The sequence below is a fragment of the Platalea leucorodia genome (genome assembly GCF_965183815.1).
Source record: "Platalea leucorodia genome assembly, chromosome: 5".
NCBI classification, from domain to species: Eukaryota; Metazoa; Chordata; class Aves; order Pelecaniformes; family Threskiornithidae; genus Platalea; species Platalea leucorodia.
This window is the reverse complement of record NC_138827.1, coordinates 45,370,157-45,387,777: the sequence shown is the minus strand read 5'-3', so window position 1 is coordinate 45,387,777 and position 17,621 is coordinate 45,370,157. Positions and strand designations below refer to the sequence as shown.

Sequence of the window (17,621 nt, the reverse complement as noted above, 5' to 3'; positions counted from 1 at the left end):
AATATTTATTTTGCGGAAAATAAATTTAGTTCTTACTAGGACTTTGTCTTTCATATTAACAATCCACCCCTGTACATTGTATTGATCTCTGTCTAAATTTGATGTTGCTGTTTTCTAAGAAATTTTACAAATGAGAGCTAATGTAGGAGGTAAAGTTTACCTATAGACTCTTAGAATAAGTGTCAGCTGGAAAAATGGGGTAGCTGTAAGAAAAATGAAATCATAATTTATCCAATAAATCACCAAACAGGAAAGGAACATTGCATATTAGAAATCCTTTCAGGTAATACTAAAATATGTGTGACTTGGAGAAGACCATAGAGACTTTAATCGAAGGCTGCTATACAATAGAGTGAAACTGCTGATTCAATACATTGAGAATAAATTCACCAGCAGTACCATAAAATTCACTAGACTCAGTCTTGTCTTCTGGTTCCCTGGAGGACATCATTGTGCATCCTAAAAAGCAGATCAGACCAGCAAGGCTAACGATGAATCGAGTGGGCCTAATTCTGATTTTGTTTATGTGGAAGTCAAAGGACTTACTTATGTTCATGCAAGTTAAGAGTTAAGAATATGGCCCAGCACATTTTTGCAGTTAGTTTGTTGACATCAGAAAAAACAGTTGTATTTCCAGAGTAATTCAAGGGAACAAAACAGCTTTAGTACCAAAATTGCTACAGAAACTACACAGCATTATCTGATTTTTTAGAAATTCTAGACCCAACTATGCATAAATTTATGCTGTACTAACATCAGTAGAGATACTCACAGGAGTAGGATTTTGAAGGTCAGTTCTATGGGTCCAGTCCTGAAGAAGGCACCTCCTTCTTCGCCCCGTGAAACAGATGCTGAGAAGAAGAATTAATTTTCCTCTTTCTTTATCTTTGCATTCACTTTGACAGGGAAGAAACACTGCATTGTAAGCAAAATTTTCAGTTGGGACTAAAAAGAAATCCTTTTTTTATTTTCAGTTAAAAAAAAACCACCCAAAAAAGAACCTAAGAAAAACACATTTATAATTCATCAGAAATAATGCTGACTGCAAAACACTAAGTCGTTTTCATGCAGTTTGCACAGAGATAAATGTGAGGAAAAGGAGAAAAAAATAGGAGTGTAATATGTTACATTTGACGCACTATATAATATATATATATATACACACACACAAAAAGTTTATTATAACAGCCCTTTCATCTGATGTTTGAAGAACTGAGATTTGTCATTTACCTTCTCCCTAACAGAGGGGAATACTCTCTAAATGGAGTCCAAAAATCCATAAAAGAAGAGAGGTCTTATTCTTCAGTAGGATCACCATCTGCTGCTTGCCCATACTCCCTTCAGCAATCCGAGGCCCCTAGACTCAGGCACCTTGTATTATATTCCTGCAAGAAAATGGGATGAGTGTGAACTGATGCTCAAGGCTGCTTTTTATTGAAGTATTTTGACTCAATGGAAGATTAGCACTGAAACAGGGAAATGCCTGGTCACTGCTGCTTTGATCCCCTCTTTCACAGTGATCTTACTTACACATAGCTGTCCAGGGGCACGAGAGGGGACAAGCTGTTGCAAAACCATTGCTCTCCCTGTGTGCATTTGCTAAGCAGGAAACACCACACACCATTCAGAGCACGGCCACCACATATTCATTGCTTCACATTTTGGAAGGGTAAAAGTGTGGGGATTTTCAAAGGTATAATGTTGCTTTGTGCTATAAATTCCTTATCTATGTATGTCCTTTAAAAAACTGAAAAGTGGCTTGATATTTCAAATACTAATGGCTCCATAAGCAGGGAGTTAATGAAGCATTTTAGTCCTTCTCTATTCCTCTCTCTCAGTTCTCTGCTGTTGAATAAAGGGTGAGCATATTAGCCTTTCTTTCAGCATGGTACCCAGCAGTTACTTTCCTCTGTCTGGATACTGATTCACACAAGGCATATAGGAACTTAATATCTTGGATAGATTAACTCCCTGTTGAAATAAGCTGATGCTGACTGATGGATTCAGAAGATATTGAAGAGGTATACACACACACACACATACACCGCCCCCCCAAGTATCATTGCACCTTTATAAGAGCCTCTTTACATGCTGTAAAGGAGCAGGAAAAGGCACACACCGAAGTATTTCTGTATTTTCTTTCATTTTTAAATCATGAAAAAATGTAAAATGCTACCAAACTTGGACAGATTTTATACTCACTTCACACTAGGGCTAGACAGCAACAGGACAGTCGTCTAACCCAGCATGGGCTTGTAAAGATCATTCCCTGCCTTTACCTAGAAATTTTATATAACACACAGGTTTCTAGTAAAGAGCTGGAACAATCATAGTTAATATTAAATCATTTTTTCTTGAACTTTGTAGCATTTTATTACTGAGGTTATAGGTAGTAATCACATTTTATTAGGGCATTCACTGATTCTGAAAGTTATGTGCATTTACTTTTAAAACCACATTGGCTGTTACGTGCTGCTTTTTGACAGCAGTCTTGCACAGGAGGCTTCCCACTGTTAGCAGCAACCCATCTGGAGAGTCCAAATCCTTCTCTACCTATGTAACGATTTGGAAACCACGCATGCATTCAGGAGTAAAAATTAGCCTCTAGAGTGCACTTGTCTTATAAAACTTTGATTTGGGGCGATTTGCTTCACTATAGCATAAGAAAATGGAGTAACAACTCGAGCTATATGTCTGCAATGACTTGTGAGTGATCTCCTAACCACATTGGAAAGAAAGTTCAACCATCCCTTGAACCTGTATGCTTCAGGCTGAACAATTCAGACAGATGTTTAATCACTTCATATTCGCTAGGAAATGGCTATTCAATGGCCGTGGAATTTGAAAGTGGCACTATGAGATGAATGCTTCATGTTATTTCTATATTGGCATTGCCTTTTAGAAGCATAAGTAAAAACAATTCAGCTGAATCCAACACGGTTTTATCACATAAATTTCAATCATCATATTTTTTTTTTTTAATCATTAGATACCCTTTTAAATTTTTAGTAGCAGAAAAGCCCAAAGCTATAGTGCAAGTTGATGCAAATGAGAAGACATGAAAAAGGATTCTCCAGCTTCTCAGAAAGGGAGGTGTAGACTGGGTAAAAGGTGAGTGCATTGTTTAACTGAATCTGCAGCAATAATTATAAGGAAAATATTTAACTTAGAACAACACAAAAAAAACATGACCCCGAAACTTTTAACAGATAATTCATCAACTGTCAGGCTGAAAATACCTCTTTAGAAGAAAAATTGTAATAAATCTGCCATTGTTGGTTACAGTATGCTAAATATTGTGAAACACTTTCCTAAAAGAAAGACACTGTGTGGTTTTGATAAGATTAAGGTCCATTTCAGCAAAGCATGCACATTATTCTTCATTCTACTGTTTGGCAATTTCAATGTTCTTCTTCAGAGAAAACAAAAGTTTATAATGATTAACGTTCTGTGCTGTGGGAAGCATACACTCTACAACAATACTACTCTTGTGTCGCACTAGCCTTCCTCATCTATAACATCAGCACAAATAGTTTTTCAGATGAGTAACCAGCATTTCTGAGATAAGTCCCTCCTTTAACTACAATTGATAATGTGTGATTGTGTATTGCAGTGTCAACAGAGGCCTCAATGAGCCTGACAAACTTCCACTGAGTCCCGTACCAAAAGCTCAGGGCCCAGCTGAGTGGGAGTCTGGGGTTTAGCAGACAAATGTGACACTCCCATCACCAACCCCAGACCATCTTTTTGTTCCACCAAGAGATACTGTGTCACCACAGTGCTCAGGATTAGATCTTTACACTTCAATTTGAGAGTCTATTATTTCCTCCACTCCTGGAAATATCCTATGTAGTTTGTATTATATTGGTAAGATAAATTATGCAAACTAATAGTTGTGTCTAAATGTACTCTCGTGCACGCCTGTTTTCCAATCCTTGTTAGCAGAGAACTCAGAAAAGTGATGTAAATTGCCTTATAATTCCAGCTTGCAGTGGAGGAACTTGGGCATGCCATCAGGGAATTCTGTGTTCAAACCTGTATGCAGATATTTAACAGTATGAAGTTCACTGTGCAGATGAGCAATACCACATGAATCTTTCACAGTGGACACAAAGAAGTGCCACAGTTCCACCAGGCTCCATGCTTCTATTAGACCCCCAGGAAAAAAGTTCAATGGACTTGATGGAGGGGGGCACATCTCTTTGTGTCTCTCTTTTCACAAATCTGATTTTTTAAAAGTTTTAAATGGGGGACACTATTTTGTAGTGAAATTGAAGAGTAAGATAATGTAAGGAGCACAGTGACCCTCCCATGCTTGGGGTATAGACTCTCCTACTGCACTGTGACCCACCTTCACCCATTCCTGTCCCAAGACACATGAACTCCTCCTGACCCAGCCATACAGCAATTCTGCTCTGGTGCTTTACTGAGAAGAGCTGGGATGGCCAATGGCTGGAACAAGAAGGGGAATATGCAGGCTGCAGCCAGTCCTTCCCGAGTGCTGCAGCAAATAGGCTGTGGAAGTAGCGATTCCCTCCTGGGGCAGGGAAGAAAAAGAGAAAGAGAGTGTGCCAAAGGTTTCTTTCACAGAGGGCACAATACTGAAATATTGTCAATTAATACTGATACATTTCTACCATGAGGTCACTGAAGATATGTTTCCAGGTCAACACAGGGAGGACAAAATCTTAAAACCTTATCAGAATATAGTGCGTTGCATCCTTCCATCTGCCTGTACACAAAACTCCTGTCAGTGGATATTGCACGGGCAAACTGACTGCGCAGTGTCTTATTCACCATGGCTAACTGTTTACCTGTCAGCATTTCAGATGCTGGGAGACCGTTTTTGCATAATGAGTTATGCTCTTACATTAGTTTATTCTGGCTAGCTTGGTAATTATTAGGCAGCACAGTGGGATGGCACTGGGTGGTTGTGGCAATGACCATTTGTCTTCCAGCTTATGACTTGGGGAATATGCTACAAGTAGTCTGAACACCATGAGATACAAGGTTATGGATGACTCCAAGTTCTGACATGCTTCCTTGTCCTCACTGTAAGCATAGGTAAATAGGATTTTGGTATAGGAAATAGGATTTGCCTATTGCTGTGTATTAATGCTATCAGAAAGCTATCCCTTGCTCCACCTTTGTACCCCTACTGTTTGAGAGAACAGACAATACACATGCCCACTTTCACATCTGGGACTTCTGCCTGTGCTGGCAACAACCACGATCCTCTGCTCCTCTAACACAAAGTACTTGCTCCTCCTCTGCCCCAGCAGCATCACTTACTGTCACACAAACCCTTTAAGTCTGCATCTCATCCAATCTCATCATCCTCACTTTCAAGGTTTTACATGACATCCAGCTTCCCTTATATCTTCTCTCACCACACTGCCTCCCCATTCCCTTCCTTTAAAGCTGTCCTCCTAAGCACTCTCTTTGCTTCCCTTGTTACTTAGCAGCAGTTTTACAAGTGTGATGTTCTATTCCTTTCATACTCATAACATTATTACTCTTCCATGCCACACTGCATGCTGGAAATGATCTCCTATTTCTTTTGAGTCACACACCCTCCCTTAGCTTCTCCCACATCTTTCTTTAAAAGCCATTTCTTCAGCAACAACTACCAGTTATGCTGTCCCCACTGGTGTGTCTTCGTCTGAATGCCACGGGCCAGAGAGGACCTAAATTTAACCATCTGGGCACAGTATTTACTCACGCTCTTGCTCGAGGCTAGATAGCTGTCAAATGGGTATCTCATTTGACAACTTGCTTAGGTAAAACATGGGTTACATTATCCTTGTGTCAATGTTCTGTTATGGGAGGGAGCAGCTGCAAATTTTGGGAGTGTTCTTGCAGCAGCCGGTTGTTGGTCATATGATGTTCAATTTTTGTTTATAAGCATTCACAGCAGTTGGGACAAAGGGCACTTTATTCTTGTTGTTGTTAAAACATTGATAATACTCTTAAAGATCTCCACAAACTGAAAAAAACTCAAAGTTTAGCTAGTAGTACCAGTTTATGAGCTTGTTTCTAATTCAATGTATACCATGACTGAAAACAATGCTGATTATACAGAAGTCCCAGTCAGGAGCTAAGTTATCTTGGTGACAGAATCTTATCTTTTCTCCTGCTTACCCTGTTAATGGTGGACTAGCATGCTTTGGAGTCAGAAGACTGAAGTCCACAAGGTGCTTTTTCTGCATAGGACCTTCCTCTTCACAACTCACTCTCCACTTTGGCCACCAAAACTTAAGCCTCTTTGCCTTCAGGATCAGTTTAAGGCACGTACTTGTTTTGGTCAAAGGCTGATTTTTTCATTTTGCCAGATAATACGCTTCTGCAACTCATTTATTGACATGCCACGGAAACACAAAGGTGTTTGTGTTCTGGCTGAAGTTACACACGTCATAAAGTTTACCAGCTCATTCTAACATAAGAAGTGATGTGTTACCATTTTTGTTCAATGTGGTCTATGTTGTTTCCTATTTTTCATTTCGTATGCATTAGCAGAGATAAATTACGTGTTTTTTCTCATCTACGTGCTGGAATTGATCACTTGCCCTACATTTTAGTAATCTGTGACCCTCCTTAAAGTCATCTCTGTTTCTTCCTAGTGCAAACTGGGAAGCATTCTGTTGCCCTGCCAACTTTCTTAAAATGGCAAAAGCAGCTGGATCTAATAGTCTTCTGAAGGCAATACTGTGTTTCAGATGTGTATTGTGCTTTTTATGCTATCCATTTTATAGGCTTTCACTGGTTAAATATCAGTGAATACAGAGGAGCAGGTTTTGTGAACCACTAGCAGATGTTCGCTGTTGCTAGTTTTATGAGTCTTGTAGAACAGCAGGAACAGACTATGTGCAAAACATTTTTTTTGTGATTTTGCCATCTCATACTGTTCTCACAGCACTGGCTCGGTAATGATATGATAAAGCTTGGGAGGTAAGCTTTGATTGCAGACTAGCTGCTGTTGGGGCCTTCGGAAAGCCAGACCTGTAAAGTGCAGTTTGTTTTCAAAAGCCTGTGGCTGAGACAGATGGGTTAGCTGGAAATATGTCATTTATAATATATTCAAATGCTTGACCTCTTATTCAGGTATTAGTTGTTATGACATGGATGCTGAATGTTTAAACTGTCTCACAGTGTGTTTCATTCAGATGTAAGCTGTGATAGCTGTGTGTGAAATGCTAATTTTGGATTAAATTATCATGTTAGCATGATGCATTTGATTTTTGTAACACCTTGTTGTACAGAGGAGAAAATGATCACAAAACGGTTTCACATAACAACCAAGAGTACTAGAATCTGTAAATTTCAAACATTTTCCTCAAATAATGCCTTATTTCAAACCCGGCCTGTGTTTTGGTAGGGAGTGTATCAATGTGGTAATTTATTGTCCTCTCTTGAGCTAACAAGTCACTTGGTTGAAATGGTTTTGTAGTCAAATACATGTTGTGGGCAGAAGAAGAGATCTTTAATACAGAATCAGCCTTGCTCTGTGATCTGAACAGAAATGAATTATCATGGGCACAGACAGCATAGGGACGGAGCAAGGCTGAGTTTGTGATAGCACTAGCTTTACTTTGACTTAGTAATATATCCATCTACAGAGTCCACACCTCTTTCTTTCCTCCATCTCTATTGCCAATGGATATGTAGCTTATAGGAGTTACCTGAGCATACGTGTATTAACTGTGACTGTAGGCAGAACAGCAACAGTGATAATTCTTAATACTGGAAAGCCAAAGCATGCAAAACATTTGAAATATTGAAACTGAGAGTGTTTGCACAATAGTAATTCAGCCCTTTTGTGTCTATGCATTAAAATCTATTATAACACAAGCGCAGATTGAAGATAAAATAAGAATAGGATAGACAATCTTAATACAAGCATTATCTAGTTTTGCAGTTTTGCAACCTTAAGCTATTATTTTAGCATAGATATTTGGATATCGTTTTCCTTATTCTTTTTTTTTAAAGACTAGAGGGAGGGATAAAAGTAAAATTAAAAAAAGAAAAACCAAAACAAAACCCCATGAAAATTATGTCATCCTCTAGGTAAAGCCATAGCAGAGGGAATGAGTTGTGCAGTTTTCCAGCACAGATACCTGCTGCAGGCATGGAGCAGGTAAAAGCAAGAACCAAGGGTCCTAGCGCAGGCTGTGTGGGAGAATGTGATCTGTTGCACATGGGTTCTTCTGCCCTTTTCTCCTCACTGGCTTTGTGCTAATCTGCTCCCTTTCTCTCCTGATTTCGTTTGCTTGCACAGTCCAGCAAGAGGGAATAATCTGAAACAGATACCTAAGGGGGAGAAACTGGGACAAGAACAGTTGGGAGAAGACTATGAGTGGGGAGAAGGGAAGCCAAGATGAATGAAGGAGGCAAACAGAGACTTCAATGTTTAAGATGTTAAAGTATGGCAAGTGACTGGAAAGAGGGAGACAATACTAGGTAACTTTCACAGGTGACACTACAAAAATCTGTTAGTAACAAACATTACTTCCTTCTCTATCACACAACCAGAAAACAAGCTTGAAAGAATAAAGTTCAAAAATTCATTAGGTCATAGCTGATAAAATTTGAAAACATCTGTTGCATTATCTAATTCAGCTCATGCAAGATTTCTCCTTATAAAGTGGTTTCCTGGGCACTATCAAGTCTAGTTCTAAAGTGATTGAAATTGAAAAACAATTTTAATAGTTCCATGTCTCAGAAATTCTAGGCATTTCTCCACTTTAAATATTCTCTTTGCTAATTTCTTTTTTACTTCTCGTAATTTATAGCGTTTTCAATCTGTTCAGCAATTGCTATCTATGCAGGTTCCTAGAGTCCTTTTAACTATATACATGTTATTACCACATCCACACCAGACACTTAATTGTAGCAAGGTTAATGTAAGCATCTCTTAACTCTTTCAGGACACATATCTGAAGTCAAAGACTTTGTTTGATTGTAGGAAGAAATCAGTAAGTTCCATAAGAACATGTCCAGAGGATATTGGTGCTTACCATGACTTAAATTAATAGTCTGCATTCCACTAATTTGTGATTTTTTTTCTCCCATTTCCATTGAAATCTTAATTATTTTTCAGTCTTTAAAGTCAATAAAACTGAATGCAATCCAATTGCAAGAGGAGTCAGTTTAGTGATATACTTTGTTGTCCTATAATATGTACATCCCAAATAACATTGCACAAAAACTTCACGTAGGTTGCTTGTGCTGAGTGCCAGTATGTTCCTTCTGTTACCAAATGCAGTCAGTGATACGTCTTGCTGCTCACTACTGCCTTGTGCACAGCCCTTTCTTGCCCTACTGGTGATACCTGAAGCTGCTCAGCTTCTGTTTATGAAGTTTTCTTCTTTTTTAATAGTATCACAACCATTCTTAGAGGGAGTGTTTACCTCTCCCTTCACTTTTTCCTTTGCAAGGGACCTGTCTCTGACTCGGGCTCATTGCAGCAATAACGCTCTGGAATCTGCAGATTCCTTACTATTTCCAGAAGCTGAGGTTCAAGGATGGGAACTATAGGAAAGTTCACATTAGCATTAGTTCTGCTGTTCTTGTTTTGGGTAAAAATAATATCCCATTTCCATGAGCATTTCATAAATACACTATTATTATTACTTTGCGTAACAGTGCCGTAGTTCTGCTTTCCTACAATGAAATCAGTAGTAAACATTCTATACATTTTACAGATAAGGGTTTCAGCACTGCCCTATTTATTCAGCTGAGAATAGCAATTTTGTGGATGAATAATTTATGATAGTATTTCTGTTCTCATGATGTTAGCCAGATGCTTGAAGAAGGACTAACTCTGTAGTGTGATGTAAGACTTACTCCCAGAGTGATGCCACCAACGTTTGTGTTTGCCTTACAGGTTGATGACCAAATGAAGTTGCTTCAGAACTGCTGGAGCGAACTCTTAATTCTAGATCACATTTACCGGCAAGTGGTACACGGGAAAGAAGGCTCCATCCTTCTGGTTACCGGGCAACAAGTGAGTATGTGGGTTCAGAGAAGTATTGATGGCTTTTTAATAATCATTTTCAAAATAGCAGGAGTTTAACTAGGTCAGAAGCACTCCTGTATTCTCAGAGATTCTCCACAAATAATGTAGATAAAATGACTTGTGCACTCTGTTCCTAGTCTGCTGATTACAGTTAAACTTATAAAAGCAGATATAATCATAAGCACTTTGCTTTTCAAATATACTTGTATACTTCAGTAATTGAAAAATAGCAGATGAGAAGTGTTTCTAGAGAAGTTGTATTTCCTTGGGGATAAAATGGTTTCTGACAGCAACAACAACAAAACTCCCAAACCTGATGCTTTAGGTCTAAGCAATTATAGTTTATTTTCTCTTCAGAATTGTGGTTTACTCAAAAGAATCACTAGCTGGGTCAGAAACCTAGAGAACCTGCAGCTACTACCTCAGAAATATCTTGCTTTTAGAGAAATAGGCACATGTGTGAGAAACTGGGGAGCTGAGACATCTAATCCCAGGAAAATTATTCATTCCATAGGCTATAAATGCAGCTAATGTCTCAGGAGCTGTCTCAGGGTATGCACGTTGCAGTTTCTGCACAGCTTTCTAAGGGTTAATTTTCTTCAGGTGTCAGATGCATAGATCTCCCAAAATGCAAGAGCAATAATGTGGCAAATTTTAGGAAAACTGTCAGAAAACCCAAAGGAAATAGAAAGTTTTGTCTGCCTCATACTTTCCAAAGCACAAAGAACTTGACAGTAAAATAAGAGCCTTATTCCTAAGATTCTTATTCTGGTTTTAACAGAAAAAAAAAATCACAGTATCAAAGAGAAGCAAAGTGTGCTTGTACGTTATGTTCCTGATTCAAAGTGAAAACAAGCGGTGGCCCATTGGTATTTAAGTAGCTGCAAACTGAACTGCCTCAATTTATACACACATGGGAAAGAGCTCCTTTTTCTAAAATACATCATTTGTGTCTACATGTTGTGAAATCTGCTTACAGCTTTAGCTATAATTTTAAAACTGTAGCCATTTCTTAACACTAAGAACAAGTGTTTATAAGAATCAGAAGGAGAAATAACTGTTTGCATTTATGATTAAAAGGTGTACAGTAGAAGGGAGAAATTATCAACTTGTCCAAGAAAAGAAGTGGGCAAATTGAAATTCTAGCTATGGAACTGACTCCTGCACCTTTGTGGAAAGTCACTAACCTGTCTGAGATAAAGTTGTACTCCCTAATTATATGAGCAAAAATTAGTTTCATTACTCTTGATTTATATTGGTACTATTGAGAAAATGACTGATCCCCTTTCCATTTCATCATCTGCAAAACATGGACAATCGTACCAGCAATCATTTTATTTACGACACAGGGTATACTGCTTATTCCTTTGTTTATAAAACTATAAGTATATTGACAGTTTTCTGTTCCTGAAAGAACTGTTAAATTAGTGTCTCATTTGTTATGTGATTAGCTAGTTTTCAAAGGTACTGAGTGCCTAAGTCCCACTGAGATCACTAGAGACATCTAAATACCCTTAAATTCTAGGCATTGTCCCCATTTTTTCCACAGTAATAATTCTTACCTCATTAGCCACTTTTATCTTCTCTTACAAAAAAAAAAAAAACCCAGCTGTATATGATCTCAAGGCAAAGCAGAGCATTTCATCACTGTTGGACAACAGGTAGCAGGATGCTTATTAAAGGTACTGCTTGCAAATCATCAGCTGGTTTTGGAAGCTACATATTTCCAGGCAGAATTATAGTCTCCAACTAAATTAAAATCTGGCTAAATTAGACTGATTGCATCCAGGCTTGTGAAATACATCCTCCTTTCAACCCAATTTCTCTTTCCTATGCCAAAGTTTGTCATTTTGAGGTTGGTGCAAGCACCTCCAGTCTCCTTTCATCTTCTGTACATTCCTCTTTGAACTTGGGCTGCTTGGAGAGCAAGGAACCATATTATGAGGACACCAAACAAAAACACTACAGTCAGTCCCTTTCCTTATGGATGGACTCATTCCATTTCGCACTTGCTAACAGCTGGAGAACATACTCCCATGTACGCACCACAGATTCTCCTTGAGAAATAGGGAGACACCAGATTTGAAGTAAATATGCAGTCTCTGGCTGATGTTTTTGAAACTGGAAAGAGTCCAAAATCCACACGTAATGCCACTGTGTTGTCCTGATTTCATTCAGCCCTGGTCACTGTTATCCTAGATTAAAAGCCAGATTGCTTACAGGAGCAGGCACAGCTGCATGGACTGCGCCTGCTCTCGCTGGGCTGTGCGTGGCACGCATGCTCACAAAAAGACCACTGGTAGCTGAGGTATTGCAGAAATGCCACTGCTACGCCAGTACACAAGTTGTATGCAATTTGTCATTCAAAAGCATTTCCTTTAAAACGTCGTCTATTTAAATGATTTTCATGGGCAAAAATCATTCATTGAAGAACCTCTTTTATTTAGATGGACAAAGCTGGGTGAGCTAAGCAGAAGGTTCAAAACATCTAGAATTGCCAGAGCCACAGATCTTAAAATCACAGAATAATGCAGGGTGGAAGGGATTTTAAGGAGTCTCTAGTCCAACCCCCTGCTCAAACCAGGTTTCTCAGGGCTTTGTCCAGTTGGGCTTTGAAAATCCTCAAGGATGGAAACTGCACAACCTCCCTGCACAGCCAGCGCCACTGCCTGACCATCTTCATGGGGAGAAAGTTTTTCCTTAGTTCAGGTCTAAATCTCTTTTTGTTCAACTTACACCTGATGCTGGTCAGTCTCCTCCTCCTTGAACCCTGCTGCAAAGCACAGAGAGTGGGAGACCTTGTTAGTAAAGACTGAGGCAAAGGCAGCACTGAGTACCTCAGCCTGGTCTGTGTCTGCTGCCACTAAATCAGCATCTGAATCCTGCAGCAGTCCCGCATTTTCCTTGTTCATCCCCTAACTAGCAATTTGACATCCCTTGCAAGTTTGAACTCTAGCTAAACACTGGCTTTTTTAACATCATCCCTACATGCCTGGACAGTGCTTCTAAATTACTTGTTCTGAGCCATTCCTGGCTTCAGCTGCTGTATACCGCCTTTTTGCATTGTAGCTCAGTTTTGAGTTACTTGTTTAGCCAAGCTGATCCAATAGAACTGCCTCCTTCCTAAGTGTCAAGATGGACCATCTTGGCAGCATCAGCTCAATCTGTTGTCGTTCTAAGACACAACGCCAGTTCAAATGTATTTATGAAAGGACAATTATGACTGTGTCTGTCTCCTCTGTATTAATGGTAAAATAATTCTTCTAGACCCAGGCATTATGAGTCTTTGCTGTTGCACTAAATGCTGCATACTTTCTGGTTGCTGCCCTGATCCTTTCAGTTCCTCCAGTAGAGAAAGGGAAATAACCATGCCACGATCTCGTAAAAATCGATTAAGGTGTGGAAAGCACTCCGACACTTCTGATGAAAAGTGCTGTAGATGTTTTTATTTACTGCTACCAGCAAAGCACTATGAGCAAAATTACAGTCAATCAACTGGCTTTCAAAGATATTAACTTTAAACTGAGGACCTGATCTAGGTAGCCTACTTTATTACCTGAGAGATCATGATTATTGTCACAAGTTCGCAAATTTAAGACCTCAGAAGCCTCACTCCTTGCTTTCCTTAATATATCCCTCCATAAAAGCTACTCATAAACACAGTCCTTTTTACAATTACAATCAAGGGGGAAGCTGTAAGGGGGGAACTTATCACCACTTAATTAAAACATACCTGCTTTCTCCACTTAAGCTGCACAGCCTCTGTTCCTCAGACACAAAAGTCAAACTTCATCCAGCTCCCCAGGGCCATACCACTGTCAGTTCTATACTAGGTATCTAAAATGGGCTAGTAGTTAGAAGCACACTTGATAATTTTCAAACGCATTGGCTGAAAACCCATTACCTTAGGGCATTCCTATCACATTTCCATACATCTGCATTTCCCTCAAGCCATTGGCTTATGAGTTTTACCTGGTGTCAATCCACTGTTCCTACTTTGAGGGGGAAAAAGTGCAGTCAGCAATAAAATGGTAAGCATTGGCCTTTGCACAAAAGGAGACTGTGTTTTATTTTATTTTGTTATTTATTTGGTTGGAGTTTCATAAATGAAGCTCTTTTGTGTGTATGTGTTTCAAGAAAGCACTTTCTTCAGATCATTACAATTCCTCAGCAGTTCCTCAGAAACAAGTTCCTCCCTATGCTGCACACTTCATTTTCTGCACTAAGTACTGCCCTCAGCAGTAGCAATTACCATTTCAAAAGGAAATAAAGTAGCACAAATGCATTTTACAATCCTCCAAATTTCATAATAGAAAACAGCTAAGGAGTGATTTGCAATGTGGTGGTTAATTGTAAATCATTGACAATATGCTCTCCACACGCCAAGTTTCGTAGGCTTGCCGTGTGGCATGTAATTTTAAGAGACCATTTCTAATTATAGAACTTTAATTCCTCCAACTTGAGCACTTTCCTTTTGTATCTTCTACACCAGCAATACACTGCCAGCTTCCAAGATCCAGCACACACAGGGTAGATACTAAAGCTCTGCACAGAATATCATTGTTCATGCATTTTCATGCAGCAGTCAACACACAACACGTGAATTGTAGCCTCAGCTGCCCACACACAAGTTGCTCATTTTGTTCATACCTACACTCTACTCATTGTTGCCAGATCTTCCCTCTGCTGAGTTGGGTCAAAGCCTTTCAGATTAAAAAGGCCATTCAAAAACATGCCTAAATCTCAGGTTTTTTTGAGGTTCTTGAAACTACTGATGTAGTTAAAGTCATCACACAAATATATCTTTCCACCTGGATTTGCATTCTAAAGCATAGCACCAGAGAAGTGCATGAGAGGTAACCAAGATCTTGACAGTGTTGTGTTTTGAAACAAGTCAAAATTTAACTTCAATTTAGATCAGAATTTTGTGGCTTGAACCTCGCCCTAGATGTGATACTTTGTAGATGTTTCAGCTGTACCTTATTGAAAGGTAGTGATGTGTGGCCTGGGGAATTTTCTGTGGCAATATAATCTCTGTTAGACTTACCCACTTGCAAAGAAGGCTTCCACTATCCTAATGTAGCTGTATTTGCTGAGGCCTTTGGAGAATCTGTCTAGGGAACAGACTTGCAAGTTCAGGGAAAGATCACCTTGCCTCTGAAAAAGTTCTCAAGAGGCAGCTGAACTTTCAAACTGTGGGCTACAGATGACTGTATCACAAAGAAAGACCACCCTTGAAGAAGTACCACTGTTGTACAAAAAGTTACAAGAGCGTTAGAGGAATGAGTGTCTCCAAAGGACAAGAGAAAGGAGCTGGCAAAAAAGTAGACAAGGAAACAGGCTTTTTTGTTCATCCTAAGAAATGACTAAAAATACATATGCTAGTCATAGGTATAGAAAGCTAATGGATATCTAATGGAAAGCTATTATTTCTTAGGTTCCTGGAAGTCAGTCATTTTTATGTTTTATATATGTTTGTTTTTTTTTTTTCCATTAGATTTGTGATTGCAGTCAGTGAGGCTTCATAGTTGTATCTGGCAGCAAAGAGGGTTGGCATTTGGGGGCCAAATCTAGAAGTCCTTACGTAGGCAAACAAACAGGATTTGACCCAAGGTGGATACAAACGAGGTCAAGCAATCATTACTTTGCTGCTCCGTGTAGTATTTGTTCTCTTGTATGCAGGCTTGCACAGTTCCTCACTCCAGTGGTTTCTGCCTAAAAGAAAAGAAAACAAGGTTGTGCTACTTGTTAAAAGTGCCTCACACCTTATGAAGATATTATGCTAGCTGCTTTTTGGTGCTGAACTAGAAGTTCTCAGTTAAACTAGGTAAAACACATCAAAATTCAGTTATAATCATGAAGTGCCCAATTCAGGTTTGTCCAAATATTCATTAAATATTTTGAGCCTTCCAAGTAGCTATGGACACACCTGTGAACAAACTGATCCCAAGTTACATTTGCTTTGCTATGTTGCCATGAAACCATCGTAGCACTATGGTTTTAAGTCTAAAATTCCAGTTGCAGTAAAAAGTCATGGAGAGGGCACCAAATATGAATCCTTGCATGCCAGAACTGTTCCATTTCCCACGTGCTAACTCTGTTGTGTTCATAGGAAACACATTTCTTTTGTATTCTGTACACATTGCTCCCATAAAGAGAACAAAAGCTATTTGCCTGGAGTCTGGCAGCATTTCTTCAAGGCTGCTAGTCCTCCATCCTAGTGAACTAATTTCTCCATATAAATTCGTGTAAAGTCCCATACTTGATTTTAAGCTTGCCCAACATGAGAGACAAATTGTTCAGAGACCCAACTCAAAGAAGAAAGCACCACATCAGTCTGTCTCAACCACCTATTGGAGTAGTGATACTGATGGGATTCAATGTGAGCACATCCAGTCTTCCATTGATGGGAAAGGATTTAAAATAGTAGAGTAGAAATCTGTGTAAGATAAGAGGGTAATAAGGGGAAATGAACTTACATGGTTAAAAGCTCCTGAAGAAAGAGTCTGAGTTAGCACAGTCCTTGTGATGTTACCTAAACACTCACAAAAAATTTCCAGTCATGGTCTGTCTTCCGGTGAAGCTTATGGATATTCAAACTCAGTAGTGATTCCATATAATCTCATGTCTAAATAAAAAACACAAATTGCATTGCAACACTTTGGTAAAGAAATGGACTCTATTGTACTCTAGGTTAGCTATGTTCTGCACATTACATTAACGTCTTCATACTAAGAATTTGAAGAACCCAATAGTCACCATTACTAGACTGGAAAACTTAATGGTATTGATTAAAATAGCTATCTGCATGAAACTTAACAATACTTTTATTATTATGTGTTTTATAACATAAATATATCTCCTGTAAATGAATTTATATATGATCAACTACAGGGCACAGAATTTTTCCAGTCTTGATGTACTAGTTTTTCTGAAACTAAGTTAGACAAAGTAAATGCAGTACTTTGGAGTGTTACTATTTGCATATTATAGCTAATTAGCAAGCACAATAACATCATCCTAGGGGAAAGGTCCACTGGCAACTTAATTCATTATCTTCTATTATTGTGTATCATGTTAAAATGACAAGCATCTTACGCTGTATAAGTCATCACAATTTTAATTAATATATCCAAACCTGATATAAGCATATCTGCTGGTTTTGTGCATGCTGAGTCCTCCTCAATTTTTGTACATAGGTGCCTCTTCAAAGTGTTTTTCCATGTTTATTAGAAAGGTAACACAAATACTGCTTTAAATGTTTTTAATGAAAGCGTTAATTATATGAAAAGCTCAAAATGAGTCTAATAACCACCATAGTTGCCACTGAAATATATATTTAAGGAAACAGTGGAAAAGTAATTATTGCTGTATAGTGTGCGGAATGCATCCTTCTGGGAGAAAGGCTCATCCACCCACATAGCCATACACTAGAGCCAACTCACAGGCTCTCAGCAGGGTCAGAACTTCAAAACCCAGTGCAGACCACTGCAGGCCACTCCCCAGGCTTTCAGTGCAGTTTGTAACCGAGGAGGGAGCGGTGGGGGAGCAGCCCCCCATCAGCAGCAGCCAGCTGTGCTGGCCAGGGTTGCACAGAGCAGAGCAG

General features: G+C 39.0%; 1 protein-coding gene across 2 annotated transcripts in view; it reads left to right on the top strand.

Annotated features, from left to right (window-relative positions):
• Positions 1 to 17,621, top strand: part of NR5A2 (nuclear receptor subfamily 5 group A member 2) — a gene marked incomplete at both ends in the record, with an annotated part of 95,238 nt that overhangs the window by 44,798 nt on the left and 32,819 nt on the right. For both annotated transcript variants that reach the window (XM_082314550.1, XM_082314549.1), the window contains one exon: positions 9,884 to 10,003. In XM_082314550.1, the coding sequence (XP_082170676.1) occupies positions 9,884 to 10,003 (120 nt within the window). The remainder of the gene's footprint in view (positions 1 to 9,883; positions 10,004 to 17,621) is intronic.